The 16,671-nt window shown below is 43.1% G+C and overlaps 1 protein-coding gene across 3 annotated transcripts; it reads right to left on the reverse strand.

Moving 5' to 3' along the window:
* Positions 1-394: 394 nt before the first annotated feature.
* On the reverse strand, positions 395-16,196 carry LOC120900844 (transmembrane protein 65). Of its 3 annotated transcripts, XM_040308352.1 has the most exons (7): positions 16,012-16,196; positions 15,383-15,866; positions 13,080-13,208; positions 8,805-8,846; positions 5,193-5,260; positions 4,054-4,257; positions 395-3,670 (listed from the first exon to the last, which is right to left on the reverse strand). In XM_040308352.1, exons 2-7 carry the CDS (start codon positions 15,798-15,800, stop codon positions 3,494-3,496), a joined length of 1,038 nt encoding a protein of 345 aa, XP_040164286.1. In that variant the 5' UTR covers positions 15,801-15,866; positions 16,012-16,196; the 3' UTR covers positions 395-3,493. The 3 variants fall into 3 exon arrangements, with proteins under 3 accessions (XP_040164286.1, XP_040164287.1, XP_040164288.1); XM_040308353.1 differs by lacking the exon at positions 13,080-13,208 and having other exon boundaries at positions 15,383-16,196; XM_040308354.1 differs by lacking the exons at positions 8,805-8,846; positions 13,080-13,208 and having other exon boundaries at positions 15,383-16,196.
* Between the last annotated feature and the right edge of the window lie 475 nt (positions 16,197-16,671).

Here is a 16,671-nt window from a genome sequence, read left to right on the forward strand (position 1 = left end):
CATTTTTGTTTTATAAAGAATCGATTAACGAAGATTAGATGAACGTAGGTCGTTCGTTCTTTAGGATAATCCGATAGGATGTATCCGTATCAGTCCTGGAACTGAAAGTAAACCCATAAAGGACCTGGAACTGATGGTGAACTTGGAATCGATCATGAACCCATACTGATCCAAGTAAAGCTCCCAACATCAGTTATTTCCAAGATTGGTATCTGGAACTGTTCCGGATTCGGATTCGGAATGATATTTGGACCGGATTCGGGTATGTATCCGATACAATTCGTACGAAATTTAGTAGAAGAATTTGTATAGCGATAATCGTCAAAAAAAAAAACAACAACAACAATTGTCCATAAAAACCAAATATCACAGAAAGGACAGAATCGCCAAATCGTAAGGTTGAATATGATAATGAATTTACTGTTTATTTTGGTACACATTTCGGTTTTCAATATTTGCTAGTTTCTCTATTGCTGTTCGTCGATTGTTGTATTGTTTTATCGCATTTGTCGTGTTCGTGTATGCGTATGCAATCGAGTGTCGAGGACACCAGAGAGCGATACAGAGAGAGTGTGTATTAGTAGTAGTATTTTTAATACTATAATATCCTACTATATATTCATATATTATTCGGTGTGCGTGTATGCGAGACTGTGTTGTGATCTCATTGTTTTGTTTTGATTTGAGCATCGGTTTGACCATCGTTCCCCCTCGCTGAACTCTGCTAACTGGAAGATCTAGCTGAAAGCATTACATATTTCACAAGCAATCGCTCTCTTGGAGATGGAAATACGGTATTAGAACGGGATTATTTTCTAGACTATACTTGTTTTCATTCAACACACTAGGCTCCGCGATTCCGGTTCCTGGCGCAGTTTACAGCATAATTCAAAATTGTCAATTTGTTTTGCTTGCTATAATAGCTAGAATACAGCGTGTGTGTGTGTCTGTGTGTTACGTTATGTATGCTGCAAATGCACTGTGCATCATGGTGTGGTTTATTAGGTTAAGTCCCCCTTAATTTGTTTGGGGCAGGATGTAACCCCCTTCATACGCTATATAAGTTAATCGACAGTACGTAGTAGTAGGTTGAAAGACGACGTAGGGACAACAGTATCCATGTGGCGCTGTGTGGCTAGAAAATTGACCCATTATACTTAGGTACTGTGAAGGTGGCTGCACTTGCCCAACCCCCTTCTTTTAGTAGTTTGTTAGTTAGTAGTAGCTGCCCACTTTTTTTTTTTTTTGACTGCATGCTTGCTTACCGACGAAAGGCCAGCCAGAAGGAGGAAGGATGATAGAAAAATAGTTTCATTTTCTTAAGCAATTCAACGATGATATACTATAGTTTTTTGTTTTTTTTTCGTCTTCTTCCTCTTCTTCTTCTTCGAATAATTAGTAGATAGGTAAAGGTGTAAGGCCGAGGTGTAGGTTTTGGGGTAGTAGAAATATCATGTTTAGAATATTATTGTGCTTAACATGGAGGGATTTACGTGGCGCATTTGGGGGGCGCGTCGCCTTTTTCGACAGCTCCTTCTTTTGCTTAGTCAAAAATATCCGCACGCTGCATAGGGAATGTGTGTGTGTGTGTGTGGAAGAACTTGGTTCCGAATCGTTTTGTTTTGTAAGGTGTTTTTTTGTTGGCAATAAGGCAAAGGCAAACAAGGCAAAAAATGAAATGGAACGAGAAACTTGCTTCTATTGTTTTTACTCCGCGCAGGCAAAAAAAAGGTGTGAATGGAATCTCGGCCACTTGGTACATGCTTAAACCATGCTGCTTATTACTACGTGGCACAAAACACAAAAAAAACATTGCAAAGCGAAACGTTTGCCAATGTGCCAACTCATTCTTACGGGTTTCAGTGAAAGTTTTTCCGCGAAAGCGTTTCACCTTAGCGTGCCACACAGGAGGGCGGCGGCGGCGGCGGCGCAGCATGTGTGGTAAGTAAATACTTGTATGCGAAATTAATGAGGTATATTGTAATCTATTGCTTACCGCAAAATGGCGCAAAGAGAAGAGTTTTGGTAAGCTTTCATTCACACCAACGAACACGATGATTATATCTGCTTTTACTATGCAACTACTACTACCACTACTACTACTATTACTACTATTACTACTGCTAGTACATACTTGAGAAATTGGTCACGGATTTAGCGGAAAAGCTAATACCAATGTGTTTAAATATCTCTAATCGCTAATAAAAAGTATTCCTGCATCTTTTTTTCTTGTTCTTAAATGGACCCAATTACACTACACTGCACTCTCGCCTACATACCCCTAAGTGACATTAATAATTTGTTTAATAGCATTTTTTGTTTTGTTTTCGAAGTAATTTCTCAACCTCGTTAATAAACCGCCATCTCTCCTTTGAAAGTCGTCGCCGAAAGTTGGGAAGAAAGTGGATAGTTTTACTCTTTAAATCGCAATCAATCGCAAGCAACAAAACTCGTTCTCCTGTTCGAATAGCGCTTAAACTAAGCCTGATGCTACTAGAGTGGGTCACGGCTGGCTGGTTGGTGTTGTGTCATCGAATTCTTAATTCGTCTATTAGTATAGTTCACCCGAGCAGGTCGTGTACGTACTACGCTCATCCCGAGCCGAGGAGTAATATCGTTTGTTGCGTGTTTTTTCCTCTATTGCGTCGACAGTAACACATTATATAGATAGGGACTAGTTTGACTAGTCATTCCGCTACTAGTAGGTAACAGGTTTGCCTAGAACATTAATCATTAACAAAGTTTGCTGCTCCTTCCCATTCTCTTAACGATACTAATCTGAAACACAATCGTAACACACTAACCGAAACACAAGCACGTTGCACTAAGTCGTATTGTTTTCGCTCGCCACAAACACAGTACACAGGAAAGCGTTTGTGGGCTGTTGCGTTAAGAGTGGTGGTTAATAAATATAGCAATAGTAATAACACAGTAGCACCAATCGTGTGCAGTGGGCTAATCGAATAACTCCTCTATCCTTGTGTCAATTATCTCCCAGAGTGGAACGATGGAACGATAAATCCTATACCACTGATCCGCGATACGCATCACATCGCACGTCGTTTCGGGGAAGCGTGTCGTGTGTCTCGGGTAGTACTGGATTCGATCAACTGATAATATTTACATATTCCTGCACCACCCAGCTCCCTGGGGGAGGGTGTCACCGCCAATCTATCCTCTCTCATCGAGCTCGATGCTCTATCATCGTTCGTTTCGTTGGTCGGTAAAATGCCCGAAGCGATTTCGAAATTTCAAACAAACGCGGTCGTTATCGATCAATCAACGTAAAATATGAACCACGCTAGGGAGGGAGATGGGTCGGAACGAGCTGGAAGGTTTGCTAATTTAAATTTCCGATTGCGTTGCTCCACACACGCGTGTGAAGCGCCACCGTAAATTGACCGTAAACCACAGAATGTCTGCCTCCCCGACAACAACACACAGCAACAGCAGCGCAGCTCAAATTCAGTACCTTTTGCACACTGACGGAGGCTTATTTCACGGCAACAATGTTAGCAACACCATCCGCAGCAGCAGCAGCAGCATCAGTCGCACTTGCTTCCGACGGCTTGTTCTTATCCTTGTCCTTTTCCTTCTCCTTATCCTCCTTCATGAATAATAGAGGGCACATTCCCAGCAGACATCCGATGGTAATACCCAGCACTCGTCCCTAGAGCACAACATTGTGTATTTGTGTGCGGGGTTTTACACGCAGTAGGCGCCGGGTGTGTGTATGTGCGTGTTGGAAAGAATAACAAAAAAGAAAGAAATGTTAAAATGAATTCGTCTCCGCTTGAGAAATGGAAAAATGGTGCTGGTTTGGGGCACGAAACGCACCAACAGAAAGGTATGTATGGCGCAATGTATTTTGAAATTAAAATACCAATGCTATTCGGGACGGGACAGTGAGGTGTGAAAATATTTCATGCCCATAAATTATTCCATTGACGTACTCGCCGAGCGAACTCGTGGCCATTTCGACGCTCGAGTGCTTTCAGCCGTAACACACACAGAAAAAAAAAGTTCTCCGCTCATTCCAGCACCAAAGCTTACCAAATTGGCCGCCCTTCGGCTGGCTTTCATCTCCAGCTGGATCGGCGACATCTTCGGCGGCTTCACGCCACTCATTTCGGCCAGCTTCTCCACGTAGAAGGCGGACCCGATGCCGATTACGTCGCTGATGGTGTTCCCCAGTGCTGCCGCCGCCATCGTCGATATGCACATGAACAGCCCGAGCGTGTGCTCGATGTAGTCGCCCTGGAAATGGCATGAAACGAAAGGGGAAATTAAATGTATACGGATACACCTCTGGAGAGCGAGAGTTGTGCAACAAAATGGCAAGCAACAGAAACGAGCTACGTGTCCGTAAACGACTGCTACTCGATGGGAAAAAAGGGTCTGCTGCTGTGCTTACTAGTGATGGGAAAATGAAGTTTTTGACGGAATCGATTCCGGCTGGCTCCGAAGTTTTCTGGAATCGATTCCGGATAGTACGTCCGATATCGATTTCGGAAACGGCTCTGGAAACGGAATCGACTCTGGAATCGAAATCGGTTCCGGAATCAGAATCGGTTCCGGAATCGAAATCGGTTCCGGAATCGAAATCGGTTCCGGATTCGGAATCGGTTACGGAATCGGAATCGGTTCCGGAATCGGAATCGGTTCCGGAATCGAAATCATCTCCGAAATCGGAATTGGATCCGGAATCGGAATCGGCTTCGAAGCGGAGTCAGTTTCGGAATCTCCATAAGCATAGGCATTTGGGTCTAATGATGATCCTTATAGTCCGTGATGGTCCGTCCGTATTGATAACCGCAAAGAATCAAAATGTACTTGTAAATAATCCATTCTCATGGAGATTCTCGGACTGAAATTTTTCGCTTCTGAAATTTTTTATTGCAATTCAAAAATTGATTCTCATTCCGGAGCTAATTCCTTTGCTGGAGACAATCCTGATTCCGTTATCGGGCCAAATTGCGGTACTTAGATCGATTCCGATTCCGGTGCCGATTCGAATCGTGGAAGCGATTCCGGAACCGACTCCAGAATCGGCTCCGGAGTCAACTCCCGAAATCGGCTCCGGAATCGACTCCAGAATCGGAATCGATTCCAGCAGCGGAATCGGATCCGGAATTAATTCCGAACACGACATCGGGTAGGTCCGATTCCGAGCTTCCAACACTAGTACTTACCGCAATGATCATGGTAAAGTTGTCAAGGAAACCAAATCCAATGAATGGGAGGGCGTTCACCAATCCAACTGTAATTTAAAAACAAAAAAAATAACATAAACAAAGTGAGTTAAGGAATTAATTCTTCTAAAACATTGTCAGGCAATTATTTGAAGGATTAACTTTGTTTTGTAATTTAAATATATGCTAACAGGGTTTTCAAAATCAGTTTCGAATGTAAACTTTGTTATTCACCGCCTCCTAGATGTTTTTCAACAGCTGATTTATTCGATTCCAAATGAAATTTCAGTTTCAACACATGAAGAACTGTCACACTCAAGCCAGCTTGAGTCGTGTTGATTCATGCTGTAGATTTTAAAAATTATTATGATGGAAATGAAATGTCAGATCGATGCGGAACAACATTTTGCATGCGATGAATAACGATGTTGATTCGAGGCTGACTTAGAAAACCCTGTAATGTTTTTTTTTTGCTGACAAGAACTGTCTATTAATTCCAACTTAACCTTTTACGACATGGCGCATTTGCAAAGGTCTCCATCAAACACCCGATCCGTTAAAATATGCAAAGTACGGGGTATGTACTAAATCAATTAATGATTAACTAATTGGCGCATTCCAACATGTCAAACGTGTTCCGAAGAATCCGCCTTTCCACCTTTTGATCATAGAAATCACAACCCAACCGACAACGACGACGAAGGCACGGTGGTATAATGCACGTCATTAAAACTTTAAACACTTTTCCAAACTTAACCAGTTTGCACCGTTGTTTGGTGAAGGAGTGGTGATGGGTGGGGTCGCTGGGCGACATTTTGCACCCCATTCGCCAACGTGAAACGTTGCTCCGTGGCGGATCTCCCCGGGCAGCAGTATCTCATTAGCGAAGGACAACGAAAACGGCTCCATTCTTTCGAACGAGAGCTTTCCTTTTTTTTCTTTTTGTGCAAAACAAAAACCTTTTCCTTTGAAAGTTTATGCATGTTGTTTTTTGCTTACTGTTACTGCTTTTGCTGTGCGCTATTGATGTTTGTCTCCAGCACGTTAAACTCCAATCTTGAGAAGCAAAGAGATTGTGCATAATTTCATAAACCTCCCCGGCGGTGGGAATGGTTTTGGGGTTTTGTTATCTTTTCAAATGATGAAATAACTTAAAGCGAACCTTACTTGAACTTCCTTCTTTTTTTTTTTTTGGGAAGGGGGAGCAATCTAAGAGATGTTGACCTCACCTAAGTTTTGTGGGGTTTTTGGCTTAAATGTAGAAAGAAAAGGTGCATTTATGCCACCACAAAGCTGTTAAATATTATGCTTTGTCCGGAAATTGCCCTCCCCGGCGGCAAAATGGCCCCGCAGAAACCGCAGAATCATGATGATAGATCCCTTCAGTCTCGCCCTTCCCTTCCCCTACCGAGGGAGGTCTCCACTGATTTCCGGGATAATGCAGCAGTATTCGGAAACGCCCCAAGAGTTCTCAGGCGGTTAAAAGTTAACAAACGCCCACCTCAACAAAACGTTAAATTTCTATCTCTATCTGCCCTTTGATTCTGTACTGTGTGCCTGTGAGTGTGTGTGAGTTTATGGTTTTTTCCTTCTTCTTCTTCTTCTCTTGCCTACCGTATTATGTTACAATGCTGCGGGGGAAGGCGGTCAGGCTACCGGGACCAAACAAAAGTTACTTTAACCTTTCCGCAACCTTCCAACTCCCGGAATACGCGCTTCCGGTTTTCTATATCCCGAGGATAGCAAAAAAAGGGTATACTACAATGCAGTGAACCACAAACTCGCTCGCCCGCCCGCCCTAAATCAATTCGAAAAGCGTTAACGGTTTGGCAACTGTTGCTTCGTGCCGCCTGTAACCTGTAGCCACAGTCAATTTGGTTTGAATAATAACGGAAGGCGGCTGTCGTCGTCTCGCTTCAAGAAAAATCGATACGAAATCCGCACCGAGATGGAAAAGGCAACACAGAGCGAAGGGGGACGCTGTGTTTTAGCTGTGTTAGATATGTGCCCGCTCAATCACGGGCCTTCAATTAGTGGATGATTCATTTACTGCTCTCAATCAACGGGATTGCACCCCATTTTCCATATCCGTTCTGTGCCAGCCGAGCGGTCCTTAACGAATGATATGCTTCTTCAAATGCTGTCACTTCTTCGCTAAGCTCATCAAGTAGCTGCCACTGCCATACTCACACATATTGTGCAAGGTAGCTCACTCCTTTCACTGAATCAACAATTCTTTTCCCTGTCTGTCGACTACTTCTACTACTACTAGAACCATAGCAAACCTGCCTTTTTTCCTGCTTATTTCCACCCACTTGCCCTCTCGAGTGGAGGAAAGCGAGCCCTTTTCAGACGACGAGTACGCCAAAACGCAGAGCCGCGTGGCAAACGCGCGCCGTGCAAGTGAATGTAAGTGGAAAAGATTTATCAAACGCCACCACGCCAGAACCGACGTGTTCCCAGCACAGGTGTAAGTGAAAGGGCCGCATGCACACAGTCGACAAATGGTGCACACCTTACTACACGCAGTGCGACATGGAGCAGTTCGGAAAAAAACTGATACGGCACGACAGAACAGCCGGGGCGGGAATTGGACGCGAGCGCGTTTCGCCATCAGTTGAATAAAGGGATAATCCTTTGCGAAAGCGTGTGTGTGTGTGCAAGCTACCACTACTAGCAATTGCAGAAGTGTTGTTTCAAACGGGTTTAATGCTACCATTCCATTCCTTTCCAGCGTTGGTTCGTGTTGTTGGTTTCAATTAAAGTTTCAGTCGGATTGCTCTGTTCGTTTCGTTTACATTTCGTGCGCTGCAATTAAAACAAACATTCAGTGGGCTAATAATACTTGAAACTTGGTTCATTTACAATAATTGTTGGTAAAATAGGAATATTGTATAACTCAAACTCTCTTTGTCTAAGCATGTTAGCCAAAATGAGTTTAAAACCCGGTGCTTATCACACACATTGAAGCGCACGGAGCGCAAACTTGTACAAAAAAAAAGAGCTTCAAAACTAATAAAACCAACCGTCTATCTAACGTACACCGGCTCCAGATAACAGCTACAGCTCGAGCAACTCGTCCCCCACACTGGCACGGCAATGAAATCACAATGCTTTTGTGGCGCGTCTTCCTTTTTAGCTGTCAAGCACCGGCAGCAGATGCCAGGGACAGTTTCTTCTCCGCACACACAAAGCAATAACGATTTTCTCTCCCCGGGGTTGCAATAAAAGCTGAAGCTGAATAACAATTATTGCTCCATTCTTTCGTCAAGCAATGCAACGGGGGCCCAAAAAGGTGACAGATTGTGAAAAAGCAGCAGCACCGGAGCACCATCTATCTTCATGTCGCTCCTCTACTAAAGCAATTTGCCAACTGGTTTCGTCGGTTTTGCGTTTCGTCACTTGACAACAGGTAACGATTTTTTTTGGTTGCTGTTGTGTTAAAGTGTTTAAGTTTTCACATTAAATTCTTCCCCTTCTTCTTTTCGAGACTTCGGCTGTAATAAGAAATGGTTTTCGTGAAAAATGCATGCTTCAAGCTGAAAAGTACCATGCGTCTCCATTAGTGTGTGTGGAGAGAGAAAACGGTGTTCAACAAATTCGGTTACTTACGTTTCATGAGGTCCGAAGTCGGTGGTACTGGCACTGTTTCGGCTGGCATGTGGAGTAGGCAAGCAAAATGTATCGATTAGTATAGAGGAAAGCAAAAAATTACAACAATAATAATTGCACCAAAAGTGTGGCTACCACCATCACCTATCTCTACCGCCACCATCACCACAATAACAGTGTCTTTTCAGGGTTGTTTTCGGCACTAAAACATAGCTCTTCTAATGCTTCTACGGATTTACAAGACGATTGGCGCATGTTTTACTTCGTATATAGGAAACACAACACAAGCAAAGATGAAAATGGGATAACAAGAGCATGCAAAGATGAGAAGGGAAGCAAGCTTGTTGTGCCTGAGCAAGTAGAGAGAGAGACAGAGACCAGAATTAAATTCGTTTCATGCATAATTTAACATCAAAAGCCAGTCCACTCGCTGCTCGATAGGAGCATGGAGCAGGAAAGCGTAAGAAAAAGAAAGAAAATATAATAAAACATTAAATTAAATCATTCGCAACCAGACATTCGGGGTTGTTCACTGCCAGGCTTTGTACAAAGGGGCTCGAGGGCAACTCTCCAGTGCTTAGTTGGTATTTCAGCGCGTTTCAGACTTATCGTTTTGAGTGTTTTGTTGTGGAGTTTGTGTTGCATGCACACACACACACATTAGGCGTTAATGTAATACGCACGAGAGCTCATACACACTTTATTTTATGGACACATTTTCACGCGTTTTATAGGTAGCAGACATCGTGGTCATCCCCGTACGCCGGGTAAAAATAGAACAAGCAACAACAGCACGTGGCATGCGAATTTATGAAGCAATTTGCCCACCCCCGATGCTGCCCTTGTCCGGGTTTGTAATATTACATTCTCTCACGTGAACATGCTTTGTCTTGTTAGTGTCAGCTTAACGAAGCGAAGGTAAAGCAAGAGATACAAAAAACTGGAAGGGCGGAAAATGCTAAAACCAATCTAAAACCCATCAATACAAGGAAGTCATGCAATCATTAGCCACAACAGCAAAGCCAATCCGCTCAGACAGAGAGCGCGCGTGTGTGTGCAGCAAATAGATCGGTCCATCACGCAACGCAACGCTGTCCCATCGCGGTTTGTGCTACCGGTCACCAATCAATGTTTCATTACGGTAGTCGCAGTCGCAGAAAGTACATCTAATTTTTCCATACACATGCCGCTCACGTCCAAGCGCACGGCCACGCGCCACTCCTGCCGATGATTAATGCAACGGGTCGGGTTGATTAGAGCCGTAATGAAGGTTGGCTGATCCTTGTCTCAAGATAAATAGCGCGTCACATGGTGGGACGAACATAATTTAACGCAGCCACGGCAGCAGCAGCAGCGCTTGATGTAGGAAGCACCAACCACCCACAAACAAGATTAATTGTGATGCAAAAACCCCTAAAAGCATGAAGCTTTGCCGAATACGGAATTAATTCCCTGGCTTTGCCCTTTCTCAGCTCTCACTGCTTGCTTGGCCGCAGCAGCAGCAGCAGCATGCTAATTTTGTAATGAAAGCTTAATCCTTACACTGATTGAGCGTCTCTCGAGCTCTTTTTTGTTTTGTGGCCCTCAAATCTTACAATTTCTACTTAATCTGCATTTGAATTTGTTTTTCAATACTACATACTTTCACCTTTATTTGCAGCACTACATGTAATGCAAAATCTAATCGTTCTAGCACCTCAAAGTGCTGGCAAATACTGGCTTTTCGGGGAGCACGTTGTATCATCTGGCGCAACGCAAACAGTCAATATAATGCAAAATCAATATTTACACAGCGAGCACACGAATCATACAAGGGGCGGGGGGGGGGGAGGTGGGTTTGCAACATGAAATTAGCTCCCGGGTGCTGGATTGGGCGCTGGTCTATGGGTGAATGCTATGGGGATCGTTCAATTTTTGCCAACGGTATCCTTCTATACCGATCTACCCCGATACATAAACATACTACCGCTTTACCAACATACACCATATACAACATCGACACACACACACACCTATTTCGCAGTACACATACACGTAAGACAGCGCCAGGAACCTACCGAAATCGCATATTTATGTGCCCTGTTTGTCCCCACACCAACTGACTTAATTTTGCGTCTAGGCATATATGGCGTGTGTAGCAGAAGAAGAAGAAGGAGTTGACGAAGCGCACAAAAAAAGAGAAGAGAAACCAAATCCTTGCTACATAGTACGTAAGGTATAGTTGGGTGTGTAAGCGTTTTAAATTCTTCGGCAGGAAAGGGCGGTAAAAAGGGGGTGTTTAACCTCCACCTCCCCTCTCCCCCCCCCCCCCCCCCCCTAATCGTATTACAGGTTGGGGTAAGTTGTGCAATAGGATTGTAATTTTGATTTATAAACGGTTTATGTACTGATTTGACGATGGGAAACAGGTATATGCTAATGCACAACAAAAAAACTGGATCATATTTACTTATTTTTACTTAAAGTTCTTAACTATTTTTTATTAGTTTTCACTCAAGTTTTGGGTCGTTTTTATTTTTTTTATATAGAAAAGGTGATAGGGGAAGTGTAGTTATTCTTGTTTTTTTCTCTTTTTTTATTGTGTTTTGTATCATAATTCTTCTTTTATGAATTTTCTAAAAGATAAACCAAGTTTAACTTGTTCAAGTTTGATGTGTTTTTTCCAAATTTGGAGAAAGATTTGTGTAAACTACTACATGACAGTTCACAATTTACATATTATATACACATAAAATAAAATTTCATTTTTAAACATTTTAAAATTTCGTTTTGAATATTAATATTTTGTCTTATATAATTGAACTATAATATAAATCAATGTCGAACATTGGTAGTAATACGATTAGGGTCACCATGTTATTACACATCACTCTGATATTTCCTTTTCATCATACACAGGGTTTTTCCGAGTCAATGTCCAATGTCAACGATATTTTTCCTTGCCTGCGAGATGTTTTTCAACAGTTGTAAAATGTTGTATTGGCATCACAATAATGTGTCAGTTCTTCCACATGATTTTCAACCCGCCCCCAGGCTGGATTGAGTTTATCAGTTATTGTGTGACGTGCTGAAAATCATGCATAATAACAGGAAAATTGTTGTTTTGCAAATGCAATATTTGACAGCTGTTGAAAAACATGCAATAGGCGGTGAATACAGGGTTTTCCAAGTCGCTTTCGAAACATTGTCGTTCACCGCGTGCAAGGTGTTAATCCACATCGATCTGAAATTTCATTTCCATCATAATAATTTTTCATTTCTAAGCTTTCTCAAGCTCTCAAGCTGGATTGAGTTTGACAGTTCTTTGTTATGTGTTAAAACTGAAATTTCATTTTGAAACAAAGAAACCATTTGACAGTTGTTGACAAACATTTTGGATACGGTGAATAACAATGTTTACATTCGAAACTGACTTGAAAACCCCTGTAACTATGTGCACATTTAAAAGTGACATGAAACCCTGTAATATTTTTTTTATTTCTTCAGCATGATTTTCAACACTTTAGATGTCACCGAATGATGAGATCCGGCTTCAAAACCCGGTGAACAAACAATGGCAGCAAACCGTGGAAGTGTTGAAAATCATGCTGAAGAAATTAAAAATTATTATAACGGAAGTGAAATATCAGAGTGATGGGGAATAAAATTTTGCACGCGGTGAATAACAATGGTTACAATGGTTCGAAACTGACTAGGAAAGTCCTGTAATATTGTACGATTTTCATTTAAAAAAAAAGCTCAGCAAAGCTTGAAAAATTGAAAAAACTTTTTAGAAAATATTAAATAGTAATTAAAAAAGTATACTTTAAAAACTCGCTTAAAGTCGTTCGGTTCGATTCATACGGTACTGAGCAAAAGGGAAGCAAATTGCCCAAGTTAGTTGCTATAATAAACTAAGATAAAATTAATATAATACAATTACCCCGCCTTACACTACTTATTCTAAAGGTTATTTTGTCAACCTATTCCCTCCACCCCGCCCAGGTTAACCATACGCTAAAATGATGGAATACAAAAGGGGTTAGTAGTAAGCGAACGAAAAGGGGGGCAACCCAAAACGTTATACAAATGAAGCACTCGACTAATCTCCCCACTACGCGCCGGTCATCTCAATGAATAAATGAAGCAGAGGAAAAACGTAAAATGTAATCCTTATGCACGTATGGCAGAGCAATCTAAATATAAGGTAAACAAAAACTAAACAAACAAAACAAAAAAAACACAGGCCAAACCACAGAACCAATAAAAGTAAACGTAAACATACACAAAGCATACCGAACTTCTTTTGCAGCCAATCTTCCGGCACCGCGCAGTAGGAACCGGTCGGATCTACATCACCCAGGACCGGCTTTAGCTTTGCTGGACGGCCGAATCTACTTCGCCAAACGGTTGCTGCCAACTGCCCTATGTGTGATGCAGGAGGAGGGAGGAGGGTTTTGAATATATAATAATATAGTAAGCAGCGCGACATTTCCTCGACTATCGTCGTTTACTACCGTGGGGGATCAAGGGAAGGCATTGCTTTATTAGTACTAGGGGATTGGACACGAGGGTTGGACGGAGGGGGACGGCGCAACTAATGACGGTCGGGGGACGGTCTACACAGACACACGTACACCCACAATCCATCCTGCTAAAAGGGCACCTGGCCAAAAGGAGAGCTACACGGTCGAGCGTGTAAGATCACGCCATTACACCTGCTATTGCAAACGGTCAGGGCTCGTTCCCGGGATTGGACCGCCTAGACCACTCAATTGTCAAGGGTATTATAAAGCTATGAATGAACAATCATTAGACTGGGGTATAGCTAGAGAGAGAGGGAAAGTTTGCCATTTGTAGGCACCTTCCCACTCGAAGGATCGTTTTTCCAAGAGCGCGTTCAACGGGGGTCTAACTAACAAAAGCAGCATAAGCATTGGGTCATGTTTTGCCAACGTTACCCTTTTTCGAGGGGTCTTATAATACATTTACAAAAGGAATACGTAATGCTATCTACGGTAAACTTTACCTTTCCTCGAATAATACGATCACTAGGGAAGCAGAAAATGATTTAAAAAAGTCGCAAATATTTATGTTCAACTTAAATAAGCTTTTGCAGTTCCAGTTTTTCTTCCCAAATCTTACGCAACCAGCCCGTGGTTTGCCATCAAACGGGGTCCCATCATAAACCATAATTATTGCTGTAATAATCTTGCTGTAACAGTGCAAATAAAGCAAGCCCATTTGCAGTGTCACGTAAACTGTACAGAGCTAATCGAAAGCACACGAAAACTAAAACAAAGGGAACTAAAAAAAGAAGTACGCACGATTACCACTTATCACAAGAAAAAAATACATCTAAATTAAAATCACATCAATCGCGCAGATAGATAGATAACAGTAGTAGTGGTACAGTAGAAGAGTAGAGTAGAGCAGCTAGAGTTTGAAAGAAGAGGCGATAAAGTGTGTGTAGGTGTGCTGATATAGAGACATTAGGTAGACAGATCCTACTAGGAGCAAAAGATAACATACAGAGAGAAGCCCTGATTACAGCCGACAAGTGCGGCGGCGGCGGCAACGTGCAACAAACCTGCCGCAGTGAGAAAGACAATTACCCGTAGGTTACCCGGATAGCAGGTACTGAATGCTGTTTGATAAGACAGTTGAGGGAAGGAGTGTGCGGGGAGTATAAAAACGTGTGAAGAAGGAGAAGAAGTACTCGGGCTACTTGGACGAGGTGTTCTGTTCTGTTTGTTTTTTGTTTTTTTTTTTGGTTCGGGATTCCATTTGGTATCGCATTGTAGCTTGTGCAGGGTGAAGTGTGTTCGAGTGGGCTGTGGGAAACATGGGTACTATCTTGTTCAAGATTGATTACATCATTACCGGAGCCACCGGTACCCACGGTACGTACACAGATGAAGAATGGTGGTTTTGGTTGATTTAGTATTTTCTTCCCATTTTTTTCATTTTCCTTTTCATTCCACTGAAGCTATATCGAATTCGCATCGATTTAGAGCCTTTCTTCGCTCTACTCGGCATCTTCAGTTCATCATCATCCATTCTTCACTGTCCTACGCAGGGTACGCAGGGTCGGTAATCGGTAAGTAGGAGGGGAAAGGGAGGAAGGAAAGTAGCAAAACGTGCCCGGATGGGAAGAAAATTGAGAACTTGTTGCTTGGCATTGTGAGATGGTGGGACGATGATGATGATGGCATGATGGCATTCGCGCGCGCCGTTTGTGGGACGCGCACAGTACGCACATTTTGAACCGCGAGCGAGTCTTTGTTTACATTTCACGTGCAAACACCCAGCGGTGAAGCGTAAAATTTGTGGCATTTTCTATTTTTGCTGCCTGTGTGGTGCCCCACCGAGCGCCACTGCCAGAGCAAATTCTCAATTTGCACGCTTCCCATTTGGCGCCGCGCACGTTTCTGCTCCCGTTTCCGGGGAAAGGGATGGGAAAATGAAAGATAGAGAGAGAGATAGAGCGAGTGAGACAGACAGGGATGAAACATCGAGAATTCGGGAAAATCAAAAGGATCAAGTACATCTACGGGAGGGGGCGCCCCTCTTGAGTGGCTCCGAGTGTTAAATTTCACCTTCAAACTTTGCCTTCACTTTGTTGGATTCGAATTGCTTGAGCGTGTTCATGAGCAATTCTCTTTCATCTTCGTTTAACCTGTACACCAGATCGTGCAGCTGCTCCCGGGTGAGGGTCGAGGCAGCCTGGGTGTAGGACCTCACCGGGCCACCTCCCGGAAAGAAGTACGCCCGCGCCATGACGGGCTGCCGTTGGAGGTGGTGGTTGTATCCAGTTCGGGCGGCGACTCGCGCTGGCAGGTGTTGGGTGGCCCGGTGCTGCTGCTGCTGGGCCGTGCTGTGGAAGGATATGGAAGCACCAGCCATCCCACCTATCCGGTGACTAAGCCGCGGTGGCATCCGTGGGGCACTGCACAGCGTAGCACACTGTGACATCATGCTGGCAGCGCGCACAACACACGACACGTTCGCACACATTCCGTTTGCGGTTGCTGCTGCTGCTTTTTTGCTTCTTCACCTGGCGGAAACAATCGGACACGGAAGCTGGTGCGCACCGCGGGGGAAGGTAAATTTGTTACACACTCTGCCAAAGATTCACCGCACACGCTTATCAGTGCGGGCCCGAGTGCGTGTGTGCTGCTGCTTTCGATTTCGACGTTTCGCTTTTCGTGAATAAATTCACACTCACTTCGGTTTCGTATCACTTTCGCTTCACTCTAGCACGAGCCAGGTATTTCGATATCCCTGCAGCAGTGGCACTGTTTCGCGTGGGGAAACGAATGATTCGCACTTCTGACTCCCGTAATCACGCTTATCACCCCCCGAAAACTGCAGCGGAACTGGCGTGCGTGCGCTCTAGAACAACAACAAATGACACAATGGGGAGAAGAAAAAAATAAATAAAGCAAAGTTGGCCGAGCGCGACGGTTGGTACATTTTCAATGTAGGATGACAAGTGACAGTTGGGTGACTATAGGTGAAGAACTGACATTTGAGTTCATAGTAGATTTGAGCTTTGAGAGATTGGTCATCTTTTTAATATTTTTTGTCCCCTTTACTAAAATGAATAAACCACAAAGTGCATGACTAATTCAGGTTACGTCATGTAGAACATTTTCTTATACAGCAATTATCCGCAGTACGCGATACTCGATATATGCGAATTCGCAGTACGCGATTCCTCTAAATTTGACAGCTCCATGTGTTTTTGCAAATATTTTAATTTTTTGAAATATGTTATGCTCTTTTTGAATTTCTTTAATGTTCTTAATGCATTTTGCATTAAATTTGTGCAAAAGATACCTATTTTATAACAAAAAACTTTAATGAAAAACTCTGTGGCGATATT

The sequence above is a fragment of the Anopheles arabiensis genome, chromosome 3, assembly GCF_016920715.1.
Source record: "Anopheles arabiensis isolate DONGOLA chromosome 3, AaraD3, whole genome shotgun sequence".
Taxonomy (NCBI): Eukaryota; Metazoa; Arthropoda; class Insecta; order Diptera; family Culicidae; genus Anopheles; species Anopheles arabiensis.

Bases quoted from the DNA above. Each gene is read 5' to 3' on its own strand.
- LOC120900844 (XM_040308352.1), bottom strand. From the start codon at position 15,800: ATGTGTGCGAACGTGTCGTGTGTTGTGCGCGCTGCCAGCATGATGTCA. The intron at 13,209-15,382 runs GTGAAATTTAAC...CATCACACATAG, and splicing joins AGTGAAGGCAAAGTTTGAAG to GGCAGTTGGCAGCAACCGTT. The intron at 8,847-13,079 runs GTATGCTTTGTG...TCCACATGCCAG, and splicing joins TTGGCTGCAAAAGAAGTTCG to CCGAAACAGTGCCAGTACCA.